The 16,555-nt window shown below is 28.2% G+C and overlaps 1 protein-coding gene across 1 annotated transcript; it reads left to right on the top strand.

Moving 5' to 3' along the window:
* Positions 1–5,562: 5,562 nt before the first annotated feature.
* Positions 5,563–9,217, top strand: LOC129898022 (cyclin-D4-1-like). The gene is made up of 6 exons (XM_055973076.1): positions 5,563–6,314; positions 6,913–6,999; positions 7,119–7,217; positions 7,443–7,644; positions 7,886–8,013; positions 8,506–9,217. The coding sequence occupies exons 1-6, from the start codon at positions 6,015–6,017 to the stop codon at positions 8,707–8,709; spliced, it is 1,020 nt and encodes a 339-aa protein (XP_055829051.1). The 5' UTR covers positions 5,563–6,014; the 3' UTR covers positions 8,710–9,217.
* The last annotated feature ends 7,338 nt before the right edge of the window (positions 9,218–16,555 follow it).

A 16,555-nucleotide genomic window follows, 5' to 3' on the forward strand; every position in this document is an offset into this window, starting at 1 on the left:
ATAACATAAAAAGTTCAAAAGCCGTAATTTTTCGATTGATTTTCAGTTGAAAATTCGTTGAAAAAATACTTATCGAATATGTTTTCAAAGGATTTTTTTGATGAATTATCAATCGTTTGACGGACATATTCATTTGAAATTGACTGATTTCTAGTAGTACGTTTTAGTTATATCTTAACTAATAGTAATATCGTAATTTCTAAAACATAAAGGCTTCATATAACTAAACTATAATGTACTCCTTTTCACTTCACACAAACAAAAGTGAAAAAAAGGCTGCAAAAATAACTTTTGAATTGATGCACCATTACATGTGACATGCTATATAACTTTGATATATATATGTTTGTACTAAAAAGTTATGGGGGTTAAAAGTTAGTTTTAACAAATACAAAATATAGTAAAATTGTAAGAGAGAAATAAAAGAAGAAGACATTGCAGAGAGTATCTCTATGCTTGGAGAAGAAATAAAAAAGATTAAAATTTTGGGTTTGAATAAAGCCTATATATAGGAGAAAAGAAATAAGCATGTATGCCTACTATACTCGAATTCACTTTATTAGATCTATTCATCTTTGTTTCTTTAGTTTCCACCGGTAGTCCGGTATCCGTATTGAAATTCGATTAAATTTGAATTCGTATGTTGTCAGACTCTTTTTTTTATGAGATCCAACTAAATTTAGATTCACGCATTGTAGGGCTCGTTTATGAGAGCAATGCTTCCAACATCATATTTTTCATTTTCCAAGGCTCGAATTTGAAATTTTTGAAACTAGTAATACCTTTGTTTGATTCAATTTTCTTCCTATATTTTACGTAAAATCACATGCTCATAAGATTTTTATCCTTTTTAAAAATAGCAACAAGAATGTAGATGTACAAAATTTTATGTTTTTTTTCTCACATAATCATTTTCCAACGGTAGGAATTATATCAATAATTAGTAGATATACAAATTTTTATGTTTTTTTCCCAACATGAAATCACATGCCCAACAATTTGAGCCGTTGCTATATTTTCAATAAAGAAATGTATGTGTAGAGTTTTTATGCCTTTTCCCTAAAGATGTTTATGTTTATTATATACTAAAAAGTTACATGAATTTGATGAAAAATATTTTATTTATAAATTCAAAATCTCTTTAATCTTACTTGAAGATTTATATATTTCTTTGTCTTTTCTATTTTTTTTTATATTTTTCTGTGTATTGAAAATAATCTAGCAATATCTCTATTTATAATAGTAAGAAATCAAATTAAATTAGGACTAAAAAATATATTCCTATATAACCCAGAACAAACAAATCCTAAACAACTTAGGATTCCTACTCCAACTTTGAATTATTATTCCAACATTCCCCCGTAATTCAAAGTTGTATACTCCTGCCTTTTTCTTCTTGTCATTGTTGTTGTTTTGGCCACTGTTTTTGTAATCTCTTCCTCCTAGCATGATTTTTTCATGCATATATCATTCGTCTGACACTTGTCATCATGATCATTGGCCAAACGAACGGCATATATGAGTCATAGCCGCCCGCCGGCAGCGGATACTCTGTGTATTGAAAATAATCTAGCAACATCTCTAGAAAACTTATTCCTATATAAACTAGGACAAACAAATTCTAACTAAACATAAATTAAATAAATAACAAATAACAAATCCTAAACAACTTAGGATTCCTACTATAATATATTCTAAACATAAGGTCAAAGCTTACTTTATTCATAAGAATATTATGATTTACAACCTTGTGTCATGACTTACGGATCAAGGGACATGTAAATAGTTTCTATGTGGCGTAGGAATGACAATGACTCCATCTTTCTCTTCTAATTCCTATCGAGTTGTCCGATGACTTCTCTTCTGATTGTGGATCCTCATCATTTTTTTAATGGGGCAGTATTATAATAGGCATTTGTGAGTGTTTGGATGCACATTTTGTTTATATTCCTTTACAGTTAAGAAAAAAATTATCTCAAAGACAACGATCACTTGTATTTTTCTTGAATATGCTCAATCCAAATATATATATATATAAACAACGGTCGATTTAAATGAAATTAGTTGTATGTTGTTAGAGTACTTTTAGTCGTTCTAGATTAGTGCATATTAACTTCATTAACATCTTTGTAGTCACATTCATATGTGTTGATTTAATTAATCATACGAATAATTAATGAGTATATTTTGGTATAAATTATGTACTTTATCTGCATTGTTATTATAAAAGTATGAAATTCAACCTGATATGTTGCATGAATAAATATATGTTGCACTTTTAAAAGAATTATCAATGACGATAATAAAATTTTAATAATGATAATGCAATTCAAAGATAGAAGAGAATACCAACAATATTGTGTGTAAAAAATTGTCAAGTGAGATACAAATATTAACGAAATTCATTGTATTTGTATCTTCAAAAGTTATTTGATAATATTTATTTCATCATTTAAATAAATATTACATTTATTTTATTATTTTTAATAATTTTATATATTTATTGTTTGATGTGCTACACCTGTGCAATGCATGTAGGTTATATAAGTTGTTATAAATATTGGATGCTGATAGGTATATAATTAAAATAAGACGATATACTTGAAGAAGTTTCAATATAATTAAATCTATAATAAGATGATACACTCGAAAGAAGTTTCAGTATCTCTAAATTTAAAATAAGAAGACATATTCAAAAGAGGCTCTTGTACATTTAAATTAAAAATAAGATAAGATACTCAAGAAAAAATTCAGGATCTCTAAATTTGAAATAAGAGATGACATACTTGAGAGAAGTACCAATATCTCTAAACTTTAAATAAGACGATATACTCTAGAGAAGTTCTGATACATCTTAATTTAAAATAAGACGATATATTCGTGGCTATTATAGTGAAATCTTATTATAACAAGATTTTATTGTACTAAAAGTCTATTTTTCTCTTCTAGTTCTTATTGAGTCACCCGAAGGTTTCTCTTTTGGTTGTGGATCCTCACGACCTTCTTATCGGGACAGTATTATAATACATATTTGTAAGTATCTGGATACACATATTTTGTTCATATTCTTACACAGTTATGAAAAAAAATATGCTTCTGAGGCAATTACTTGTGTCTATTTCGGATATGCTCAATTTAGATATATGTATGCTATGACATGAAATTCAAGAGAGTCAATATTTATCGAAAGATTTTCATTGATAATCAAAACCATATATTTTCATTACCATATTATTGCCTGCATTAGTTTATTGCTTGTTCTTGAGAATCAAAAAATCTTAGCCATCATGGAAATTAATTTTATAAAAATTAATATTTGAGAAATTTTATACCATACTTTATGTATTTTCTCTGTACTCTATCAATTATTTAGATTTATCATTAGGGTGTGTTCCGTATGAAGCAAGAAAATTTTATCTAATTTTTTTATGCACGATTGGTTAAATTTTTGAAATTATTTTCTCGAAACAAGTTCTGTAAAAAAATGATAAATGATTTTTCTAGTGAAAGCAGAGAAAACAAGTTTCACAAATGATATTTTATTTATTTATAAGTACTTTTAAAATAGTATTATTTACTTATATATTAAACACAATAAAATAAGTATGTAACTCACATATTTCTCTAGAAAATATTTTCCTACACTGATTGTATTTTATTAGGAAAAAGTGAAAATCGTCAATTTTTTAAGTCAATAAACCACGATTGATTTAAATGAAATTAGTTGTACTCATATTGTTAAGAGTACTTTTAGTCGTTCTAAATTTAATGCATATTGAATTCATTAAAATCTTTGTAGTTACATTTATGTGCGTCAATTTAATTAATCAAAGGAACAATTAATAGTAGTGTAGTTATATTGACTAGTGCTAATAAGTAGGGGCTAAATGGAATGTAACGTATTTAATTAAATTTTAGTATCTTTAAATTAAAATAAGATGACATATTCTAGAGAAGTTTCAATATATCTAAATTTATAATTAGACGATATGTTTTAGAGAAAATTCGGAACATTTAAATTCAAATTAAGACGATATACTCGAAAAAAGTTTTAATTATCTCTAAATTTAAAATAAGATAACATAATCTAGAGAAGTTTCAATATCTCTAAATTCAAAATAAAATGATATACTCAAGGAAAGTGTTGGTATATCTAACTTTAAAATAAGATGATATACTTGAGAAAAGTTTCAGTATCTCTAAATTTAAAATAAGATAACATACTCAAAATAAGTTTCAGTATACTTAAATTTAAAATAAGATGATATACTTGAGAGAAGTTTTAATATATCCAAATTTAAAATAAGATGATATAGAGAAAAGTTTTAGTACATTTAGGATTCTTGAAAAATATATCCACCTAGCCTAGATCATTATTATAATGATTTTACATAAAGGGAGTTAATAATGCTGCATTTTCCTCTTTTCTTTTTCCAAGTTCTAACATTGCTATTTTTTTTTAAAAAATAATTTCTAATAAAGAAAATGTGTTTTTATTTTGAAGCTCTAAATCTTGAAAAGGAAATTCAATAACTTCACAAAGGAGTAGAAAAGAAGAATAACAACAATTCCCAAATACTTAATTTTCATATCAAATTACAAGGAGAAACTATAAAGATTATTGTTACTACATTTTCTCAGTATTATATGTCGTTTAAGATTTTTACACAATATTTTAAAACTTTAATCAAAAAAATTATTTGTATAAGTTACAATTTATCTCTCCTTAAAATCTCATTTAATAAACACTCTACCAATTGAAATTGAAGGAAATATTTTTTTAAAAATAACAACAATAAAGACTTACAGTTTTATTTTTCTTGAAATGTGAAATATTTTGAGATAAATCAATTTATTAAAATTTCTAATAGTTAGATTAGAAGTAATATTTTTTCTAAAATAGTGCATATCATTATCACTTTACCCTAAACTGAAAAAAGAAAGCAAATTCAACAAAGGAAATATATCTATTCCATGTAAAATCATTTATGTTTTCTCCAAAAATGTAGAATCATTTATTACATCATCACTGGCTCACTTGGTTTAGTCAATTTTCTTAATTCTTTTTCCTTTTCCTTCCTCAAAGGAAAAAAGCAAAATAATAATTTGTACTCCGAAAAAGTGTGGGAAACACAATCTTGATTCTATCAACTTGTTATTTGTATATACATGTGATTTTATGTAAATATAGTGCTTACCTATCACCTTTTAATCATATTTTTTAAGAAAATAATTATTTTTATGGAGTTTCAAATTTCATAACTGAAATATCATATAATTATTTTAAAATTTTAAGATAATGACTATATTTCAATTAAGGTCAACGAAAAATAACTATTTGCAGATTTTTTTTCAAATTTTATGCATTCTTTCGATCTTATTCATTGACATTTTTCACGCCTTGAAACTAAAGATTATAGTATATTTAATTGCAATTCGCAGTAATACTTAATCATATAGTTTTTGGATAGTTAAATTAATTTTTTTAAATATTGAATCGACCTGAACACAAAAAATACCACATAAATTGTGATAGAATATAATTTTTTGCTTTTTTTTTTCCTCCTCTCTTTTTGTTGTTTATGTTTAATTATTAATGGTGTATAATCCAATATTCCAAGATTTCTCCCCACAAAATTCCTCCTTTACCCTAAACACAAATGTCCATTTCCTACATAAACCTCTCTTTCTCTCCTTGACAAATAGTCTCCAAACCCCACATTACTCTCTCTTATGTGCTCTCCTTCTCTGTCTCTTCTTCCCCTTTTCTCTGTGTTTCTATTAGAAAAAAAAAACCAAAAAATGAAAAGAAAAATGCTAATGGTTACATGAAAAAATCTTTAGAACACTTGTTTTCTTGAAAAAATGGGGATTTTGATTAAAGGGTTTTAGAGGGAGTTCTTTTTTTTGAAAATGGAGATGGGATTCAATCTTGTAAAGACTGGATTTTGATTAAAGGGTTTTAATTTTAGTAGCAGAGGTTTTCACTTTTTTGCTTTTTTTTTCTTCTTAAAATGGGTGAAAACAGCAATGACTTACTACTCTGTACAGAAACCAAGAATCTTTGCTTTGATGATCTTGATTCTTTGGCAAATGATGACCAAAACATTCAAGAAAAGAGTAAAGTTTTGAACTTTGACAGTGGCAGATCAGTGGCATTGATTGATTTGTTGCCAAGTCTAAGTGAAGAAACCTTTTCTTTTATGGTGGAAAAGGAAAAAGTTCTTTTACCCAAAGATGATTATCTCAAGAGATTGAGAATTGGGGATTTAGATTTGAATCATAGAAGGGAGGCTGTTAATTGGATTTGGAAGGTTAACTATATGGCTTTTTTTTTCCCTTTCTTGATAATGTTGGCATTGGTTTTGATCATTTTTCTGTTAATTTGATGATTTACAATCTAGTACTTTCATTCCATTTTGATCAACTTTATATTTGCATTGATCTCAATCTTAATCTTATGCCCTTTTTGGTAAATGTTTGGTTTACTCATTGAGTTCCTAGTTCTTTCCTGAAAATAGAGGCTTTCTCTATCTATGATGTCTTTTCTTGAATTTGACTTGAAAATGTGCATTGATTAGTAGGTAGTCGAGTGCTTTGCTTTCCCATTCCCGGAGTACCTGTTTAAGGTAGGAATAAGGTTTATGTACACATTAGCTCTTCAAACCCTACTACTTATGTGATTACACTAACTATGTTGTTGTACATTGATTAGTGGGGACATTTATAAGCAATATTAGTTAATTGGTTTTTAAAGCATAGAATAGTAAAATGAGATCTTTTTGATGTTTATGCAAGCCCTCTGTGGCATTTTTTAAAAAAAAATTAATTTTACTTTGGAAATGCACAAATGTAAATTCTGCTATAGTGATTATTTTTCTGATTTGTTTTTTTGTGTTATGTACTTTGCAGGCTTATGTGCATTATGGGTTTGGAGAGCTGAGTTTTTGTTTGTCAATAAATTACCTTGATAGGTTTCTGTCTTTGTATGAATTGCCAGTAAGTCCACTTTACATAATTTTGTCTTACACTTTGTTTCTTTGTGTTTGAACTTTTCACTGTTGGTTGATTATTCTGTATCTTGCTAAATTACTTTTTTTCACATGGATGATTTACAGAGTGGTAAAACTTGGACAATTCAATTGTTAGCTGTAGCCTGTTTATCCATTGCTGTCAAAATGGAAGAAATTAATGTTCCCTTGACTATTGATTTACAGGTGAATTAAAAATGTCCATTTCAAGAACTTGTTTTATTAAAATTTCTTGTTATTTCTTTTTCCGAACTGCGTTGGATTGTGTTTTCCTTGAACTGAGGTTTTATCGGAAACGACCTCCCTACCTCCAAGGTAGAGGTATGGTCTTTCTATCACACTCGGTGTTCGTTGTATTCTTGAATTAGAATATTTGTAGTAAACCTTGCGTTTTTTTTTTTGTGGGAACAGGTAGGGGAGCCTAAGTTTTTATTTGAAGGTAAAACAATACAAAGAATGGAACTTTTGGTATTGAGCACATTGAGATGGAGAATGCAGGCTTATACACCTTGCACATTCATAGATTATTATATGAAAAAGATGAATCTTGATCAGATCCCATCAAGGCAATTGGTTTCTAGATCAATTCAGCTAATATTAAGCACAGTAAAAGGTTATACTCTCACCACACTCTTTTGAATTTTTTTGAATATGGTTGGAGTCTATTTGCTCGGACTCTCAAAAAATGTTGCCCCACCTGTGCCCGGAACCTCCAAAAATGCATAGCTTTTAGAGGATCTGATACACACCCAATGATATTTTTGAAGAGTCTGAGTTACATATTGTGTTATTTCTTGATCCTAAAAAATCTTTAAGTGTTTGATCCAGTCCTTGGTTTGGAAAATTGAATGCAGGTATTGACTTCTTGGAATTCAGGCCTTCTGAAATTGCAGCAGCAGTGGCAATGTCTGTTTCATGGGAAAGGCCACAAGCAAAAGACACTGATAAGGCAATGCCTTGCTTCTCCATAAAAGTTGAAAAGGTGAAAGATTTTGAATTGGTGCCCCACTGATATAAAACTCTTGATTCTTGCCCCCTAGACTTTCTTTTAGTGGAAGGAGCACACCCGATGTGTGAGTTAGGTGCACGTCATGAGCTCAAAGAGTGCTAATGTTTTAAGTATTAATAAAGAGGCATATCCTTTGTCCACTGAGTTTTGAACTGTGCGCCATGTGTGTATTAGGTGCACGTCACGACCTCGAATGTTGTTAATGTTTTTAAGTTGAATAAAGAAGCATACCATTGTCCCGAGTTTTGAACCGTGCCCCCTGTGGATTAGGTGAACGTCACGAGTTCAAACATTGCTAATATTTAAGTTTGAATAAAGAGGCATAACCATTGTCCACCAAGTTTTGAACCGTGCGCCACTAATCTAGATTCTTGATACATTAAAATTTACCAACTTGGTTTTATATATTAGTTTATTTATGTGGTGGGGCTTCATTTTTTTTCTTTCTTTCTTGTGATATTGCAGGACAGAGTGATGAAGTGTCTTGAACTGATTCAAGATTTGACATTGGTTAGTGGGACTAGTGCTACTACTGCTGCAGCATCAGTACCTCAAACTCCCAATGGGGTGTTGGAAGTTGCTTGCTTGAGCTATAAAAGTGTTGAAGGACCAGTTCCTTCATGTCCAAATGCTAAAAGGAGGAAACTTGACACAAACATCATCTCATAAGGGGACTTGAGAGAAAAAAATATCATGAACTCTGAATTTTTTTAATCTTTGTTATAGTTTTTTAGAGCTTCACACCTAAAGGTCCAATCAGTTTTGGCTAAATGGAAGATTTGTTGTTGTGGTGGCTTTAAAAGTCACAAAAGCATTGAGGAAAAGAGGAGGGGGTGGGGGGTCCATGTTTTTAGCATGAAAAGAATTGTCACCAGCTGTTAATAATAATCCTGAGTTGTCAACAACCATAGTAATAGGAGGTTGAGGAGAAGGATAGAGCTTTTTCTCTTCCTTTTTTGGGTAATTTTTAAAAATTTCAAATGAAAAATATATAGAATGAGAAGGGGTTTGGGAGGGGGAGAGGAGACGAAAAAGATGAAAAGAAGATTAAAGTAGTATAGTTAGTGGAGGCTATTAAGTGGTGGTATTGTTTTATTAGTTCTATTTTCTAGTGAAAATTGAGATGTATTTTCATGGTACTTGGAATAAAACATCCAAAAAGTCCTTTTGCTCTTCATTTTTGTTAATAATGGTGCATTGTGTTGTGCAAAATGGATCTCTATTCATTATATAGGATGCTGAATAAGTATGTCTATTATCAATGTAGAGATTAAATGATTTAAAGATTAAAAAAAAAAATACTCTTTTAGGCTAAGAAATTTATGTCTCAATCATATCCTTGATGAGCTAGAGATGTTTCATGTTATGTCTTATCACTTCTTTGTAATATGTCCATCGGTCTACCTCTAACTCTCCTTCTCATTGGGACATCTGTTTTCCTCCTTTTTATATGCCCGAATCATTTTGATTTTATTTTTTATATCTTATCCACCATTGATGCCACTTTAATTTTGTCTTGTATATCTTTGTTTCTAATCTTATCTCTCATAATGTGCCACACGTCCATTTAAGTCATCTCCACCTTCTGTACGTGTAAATTCTTGACTAGCCAAACACTCTATCTCTATCCCATACTACATAGTTTGTCTAACAAATACTCTATAAAACTTTTAAATTTCGAGTACACATTCTTATCACAAAGGGTACCAAATGCGAGGTCCCGTTCTCCACCCCACTCTTGCACGATGTGTGATATCATCATCAATCTCTTCATACTTTTGGATTATTGACCTATGATACTTGAAACTTCCTCTCATATGTGATACTTGTGTATCAATCCTCACTTCCACAATTTTCTCATGCAGCATCACTAAACTTGTAGTACATGTAGTTTGTCTTAGTCGTGCTTAACCTGAAACCTTTAAACTATAGGGTCTGTCTTAATACATTGAATTTACTGTTAACTCCATTGCATATCTCGTCAATCAATATTCAATATTATGTCATTTGCATAAAATAGACACCATGATACCTTATCTTAAATTGTTCATGTCAATTCATCTATAAAATAAATAATTCCTATATTAACAAACATGTAACGAAATAAACCTGGTGAAAAGATCTCAATTATTTCTTTATATCATCCTATTATATTTTAGTTGAGTTTCACAATTAGCCACTTAAGACCACTAACCGCCTCACAGATTTAAAATTTCAAGTTTCATATTTTTGAGTCTGAATTCTGAACTTTAAATTACCAAAGTCTACTTAAGGCCTTAAATCTGAAGTTTGAACGTTGTTTAATTTAGATTTGATGGCGAAAGTTAGTATCTGACAATTCGAAACTTCATATCCAAAGGTCTGAAGGAAAAAAAAAGTCACGCGTTCAAACTTCGGACTTGAGGACGAAAGCTTGATTGTGGTAGTTCAAAAATTCAAATCCATAGTCTGAAATTTTGTCCAAACACAATATAAATAATTACCAAATTTTGTACTAGGTCTGAAACGTACTGCTAGTACTAAACAATATATTATTAATTATTAAAACATTATACTATACTACTCTTTGATGGTACGCTACTAAATGTCCATCAAACAGAAAATAAATCATTACCAAACTTTGTACTGAAATTATTTTCAAATTCCAATAACTAAACGACCACAAATGTATTGGATAAAGTTGTACTAGCAGTAGCAGGGATCTCAACTGATTTTTGGTATTTTTCTTATTTTAGTTATTTTTTTTGCCACAAAATTTAGGGTCGTTAAATTATTCTAAGATTATAGTCCTAACATTATAATCTCTAGACAAATTTATTCCACCTGAGAAGTGGGATTAAATAGTCCCAATTTAGGTGGGATAAGACGAGACGTTACAATACAATATTAAGTTTGAAATTAAATTTATATTATATTTGATTGAGAGGATAAATTTATACGATCAATCTATCATAGTATAAATTTAATCCAATCTTAATTCTGGAATATTCTACATTATCCCACCTAACAAAATAACGTTGAAGGTAAATAATGATTCGTATCGACTATTTAGATCAAATCAACTTAACTTACTATGATTAAGTGATTTAATGTAATAAACATATGCATTAGTTAAGTTGTATTAAGTATATATACAAATATTTATTTATTTGATATAAACATTTGACGTGGACTAAATTTATATTTGCACAGAGGGATACATATGTGCCCCAATCAATTTGATAAGATTCATAACTTGAATAAAAATTTTAAAGTTTGTTGCATTATTGGCATAGAATAAATTGATAGATCATGGTCATTTTCTGTCACATTACATATGGATAGCCCTTATCAAGAGTAAGACATTTCAAAATTTGAAAATTTATATGTTTCAATGAACTAGACATTTTATAGTGATGTATCATGTTATTTTACTGTCTTATAAATTATATTGAATATATTATTATTATTATTGTACAGTAAATTGGAAAACAATTTGATTTGCGAATAACTTGTGTGCTAAGATTATAATCTGAGGATTATAATACAAGAAGTTATTTTGTAAAATAAAAAAATGGTTATTTAAGTTAAAATGAGATACACGAGATACATTATAAAATATTTTTAATTTTTTAATACTTCATAAATTTAAACAAAAAGTTAATATTTAATTTTAGCGTCTTATTTAAAATAATTTTAGTAAAAAGAGTTTGAAGAATGCCATCTTTGTCTTTTGATTGTTTTATCTCGATATTAGCTAATTTTGTAATTATTATCCCACATGTAAATGTAAATATGATATAAAATTATATAATTTCTAAATTACTACTTATATTAGTATAAAAAAAATTAATCAAGCAAATGAACAATACGACGTCGTTCAATTGTTCGCCTTTTTGGGGATCCGAAGTGGCAATATTGGGCCCACGAGCTATGGCCCACATACGTTTCGTTTGACCATATTTTAACTTACATGAATAGAAAATATATTTTTGAGAAATTTGTGACTTTATTTTTATTTGTCTACGATGAATTTTGCATGTCTTTTAAAAATAAAACTCCTAATTCATATGAGTATCTTAGTATAACACCCATATAAAGTGAACTGACGGAGTATATACTATATAGCTAGATTCAATTTTTTACTTTTCAAAACGTAACAATTTTTTTTTTAGAATATATGAAAACATATTATATCCGTGTGAATATAATATCTACTCCAACTATAAGTAAAGCATATATCATATATGGCTTATATGAGGAAAATCAACACCTAAAAATAGATGATGTATACATGTAATACATGTATTTTAGGTATTTGTTGTCATCTCTTTTAGGAGGGTTTCACTATCAGAATTATTAGATACGAGACACATGTATCTAATATATTTTCTATAAAAATACATATTATTATAATATTTTTGGTAAAATTTTTAGAAGTATTATTATTAAATGTGTAAGAGTAATGTTTATTTTATTAGAAAAAAAGAAGAATATTATTTGGCAATAATAAGTAATGGAAGTTAATGAGTTAGACTGGTCAACATCTTGGTTTGCTCATTTACAATACTGATTCACTGACTCACTGAGTTTTTTTAATAAAATAAAATATAGAAAGGTATTTAGAAACCTTGGGAATTGAATGTATAAATAATTATTTAAATGTTTTTTTGGATTGTTCCTTTCTTTCACTTTATTTTCTCATATGAATCTACTCATTACACTATCTTGTATGTATTCATCCAATTTTTTTTCTTACATTTTTGGCTCAAAATTTTATGTTCCAAATGCAGCTTTTAACCTAGGCTAAACAAACATAAATTATTAATCCTTTTTTATAGAAAAAAACAGATCAAGACTTTTTATTTATTAATCCTTTTTTAGAAGAAAAAAGATCAAGAATTCGTTTAACTTCTCTAGTTGTATTTTCTTCAAGTTCATCATACAAACTAATAATTCAATCCAAATGTAATTTTTGAATCATAATAATACTACTTTCAACACTAGCACTCAAGTATTGCTTTAGCTATATGTTTGCCTAATTATTAACTATGATAAAGAACACTATGGGTACTTAGGGGAGTTATATGTATTAATGTATAAGTATAATTATTCGATATTTGATATTTACTGACTCAAATCATGCGTATATGACTTATTAAAATAGAAAATGTTCTGATCAGAAATTTATTCATTCTCAAAGCTTCGTAGTGACTTTATTACATGTCTCATTTCATTGAGAACTAAATTGGCTCTATTTCACTATATTCCATTAACTTAATACTACGTTAATATCCTTTTAGTATCATTGCCACAACACATATTTCGTTTTTAGTTTTTCTCTTTGAGATGAATTTAAGACAAGTTACATATTACATATGCGTATTATTAAGAAAATTAAATTGCACACTTTTTATAATATTATAATTATTCTGAACTTTCGAACTCTAAATTATTAAAATCACAATAATAAGTTGGAGGTGTCATTTTACAATGTGATTATAATGAATAACTCGTATCCATCAAATTAAACGTGAAAGATTGACGATGTGTCTATCTTAAAAGATCCAACACAGGTGTAATTAATACATTACATGGTCCAAATTAATTAGATGTTTTCAAGGTATTAATAATTAATCTTTATGATAAAAGTATATTTGTTTTAATTACCGTTTATCTCTTCAAGCATCTCACTTAATAAATACTTCATTAAATATGAATAAATTATTTTATTTACAGTCTTATCTATCATGAAAAGAAAGCACTTTAGTTTATTACTCTAGCTCAGTAAAACATGAATATCCAATAACTCGATTTTGTAAGTTCAAATCCTATCAGACATGCTTTTTCCCCGCTTAAATTGAATTAATCAATTCTTCCCCTCATTTTATTTTTATCTCGAATATTGAAATGTTTTTGCAAATTATTCTTTTTTACCTTATGTAGGTGACACAAGTTACGAAATTGTAAATTAACATACTAAGAAATTTTTTATAACAGGTGATCGGGCTTTATCGAATACTCAAGAAATTTATAAAGGGAAAATAATAAAATGATAAATTGTACTACTACTTTTTCTGAAACCTCAAATTTATAATAAGTTCAATATGTGAACCGATTATATTATTAGCATTTTTAATCTATTATTATAACACATTGTTCACCTTATCCTGCAGATAAATAATACTTATAGTTATGACATGATAACATACTGTCAAAATTAATTATTTTTACCAATTACTTATAACAATTTTTCAGGTATTTTTTAAAATTAAAATTCCTAATGTACTCGTGATATAATAACAAAAAAAACATTTAATAGCAATAGAAATCTTTTATTGTCGCAAACATATTTAGTGAGTCTCTAAAGGTATAAAAAGTACTGGCTAAAAATACTTGTATTATTACTATCGCAAATATAATATGATGAAAATTATATTATTATTGTTAAATAATTATCACATTTTTTTTATTTGGTGTAATACGAAAGCACACTGTTGTCAGATTGCACAACCACTCACAAAGACCACAAGTGGTAATGTTTTTGATATTATTATTACTATTCCCTTCATCCTATTTTAGTTGTCATGATAAAGTTTTGCACAGTTCTTAAGAAAATAATAATTATGAGTGTTATTTGCCTAATAAATCTTTTATTAATTTTTTAATCTTTATTTATTTATGTGCCTCTTAATTAAAGAATAATTAATGTCAAGAATAAAGTTAAAAAAATATAATTAATTCTCTCTTGATTATTTAAATTGATAAATATTTTAGGATAATCATTTTTAATATAGATGATAACTAATATGGGATCGAGAGTATAAACAAAACATAAAAATGCCTTTTGCATAGATAAAGACAAAGAAGTAAAAATTAATATTTTCCCTTCATAGAGTTTGACTGACCAAAGACAGATAAGCATGGTCAAAGACTTAAGAGCCCCCAGATGAAAATTAAAAAATAAATAAAATAAATTTTTGATGGAAGTTCAGAACTTACAAATTTTAAATTTTAATTTCGTTTATGAGACAATGACAAATATAACTTATTAGCTATTAGTTCAACCAAATTCGAACAAAATATTGATATATGCGTGTATTTATACATATGCACAATAAATTTTGTGCCAAAATTTAAAAAATAAATCGATCAAATTTAAAATCTGAATACGCGATAATTAGTTCCAAGAAAGAGCCCAAGAACAAGTGCCTTGAGATTGCAAATACTTCTTGTTGAATGGTCAAATTTGAATGTCAAACAAACTTTAATCTAGTTATGATTGCTACAATAAGCTTATAGGATTACTAAATAAAATTAACTTTCTGTATTTCTTGGAATTGGATATTATTTTTTAAATGGATATCTAACTTCATTAAAGGAAAAAAAAGTGAAGAATCACCATTTCTTTTAGAGAGAAAGGTGTTGCATCTGACTTTTATATCCCATTATTCATAGATTTCTAAAAGAGCTGATCCAACTATAGAACAAATACAAACATAAATATAAAAAATATCGCATAGAGTGTCCGCTCTAAAAAGCAGTCCTCAAGCTTTCGTCCTTCAAACTACCCATCAACCATCCAACACAACCAACTATTCATAAAAGAGAAATGAATTACGCAAATATGCTTCAGCTACTAATCTTCGAAACAACAATCCTCAATAAGTGGCTCTTCGATGGGGAAGGACCAAGCGATTTAGCCAACCCCTTATGTTTAATGACATCATCGTAGCCCTCTTTAAAAAGGTCCTTCTCTTCCTACAATATAGGTAGGATCGGCAGCAATAATGCTGGAGCGGTCATATTCAGAAATATCATGTCGACTTCGTAGGTTTATAGTGGAGTTCCATTAATACAAAAATTATAACATTGAATATCCGATGCATTTATGATTGAGTACATAAAATGTGAGTTGACCACCAAATGTGAAAATGATCAAATTTATTTTTAAATTATGAAAACTAATTAATTTTGTCGTTCAACTTTGAATAACCATCATCAGATTCTTCTCAAATCATCAATAGCGATGTCAAAGCTCTATATCAAAGTAAACTTAAGTATACAATAGTCAACTTCTTAATGATTTATAGCAATATCATGACAACCAAGGTGGTTTATAGTGGTTGAAGACCAATAATCTTTTAAAGTAGGTCAATTGGTGATGGAAAGTTGGTAAAGATTAAAGTGTGAGAGAAATCATCTGAACAGGGATAGTTTCTATGTGGATTTTTCGTTTACTCTTTCTTCGAGTGTTATGAAGATAACAATGAGTTTAAGAATGGAGAATGTTATGGTAGTGATCAATTAAGAGCGACCAAGGATTGTAGCTGAGAAAAATGAAACTTGTATCATTTTAACAGTTTTACTTACGTTTTGATCGTTAATCAATAAGGACAAATCAAATATATTATCATAATATAAACTTTATAAGAACAAATATTTATCAATCAATGTGCCTTAGCAAATACTTAAAAGAAGTGCAATGCGTCGCTAACCACTCATTTTTATTGGATAACAAATCTCAACAACAAAC

The sequence above is a fragment of the Solanum dulcamara genome, chromosome 1 (assembly GCF_947179165.1).
Source record: "Solanum dulcamara chromosome 1, daSolDulc1.2, whole genome shotgun sequence".
Classification (NCBI taxonomy): domain Eukaryota; kingdom Viridiplantae; phylum Streptophyta; class Magnoliopsida; order Solanales; family Solanaceae; genus Solanum; species Solanum dulcamara.

What these genes read in the sequence shown, in the direction of transcription:
- LOC129898022 (XM_055973076.1), top strand. Translation starts at nt 6,015, where the DNA reads ATGGGTGAAAACAGCAATGACTTACTACTCTGTACAGAAACCAAGAAT. An exon ending in CCTTGACTATTGATTTACAG is followed by an intron (nt 7,218 to 7,442) that starts GTGAATTAAAAA and finishes TTGTGGGAACAG; the next exon opens with GTAGGGGAGCCTAAGTTTTT. An exon ending in AATATTAAGCACAGTAAAAG is followed by an intron (nt 7,645 to 7,885) that starts GTTATACTCTCA and finishes AATTGAATGCAG; the next exon opens with GTATTGACTTCTTGGAATTC.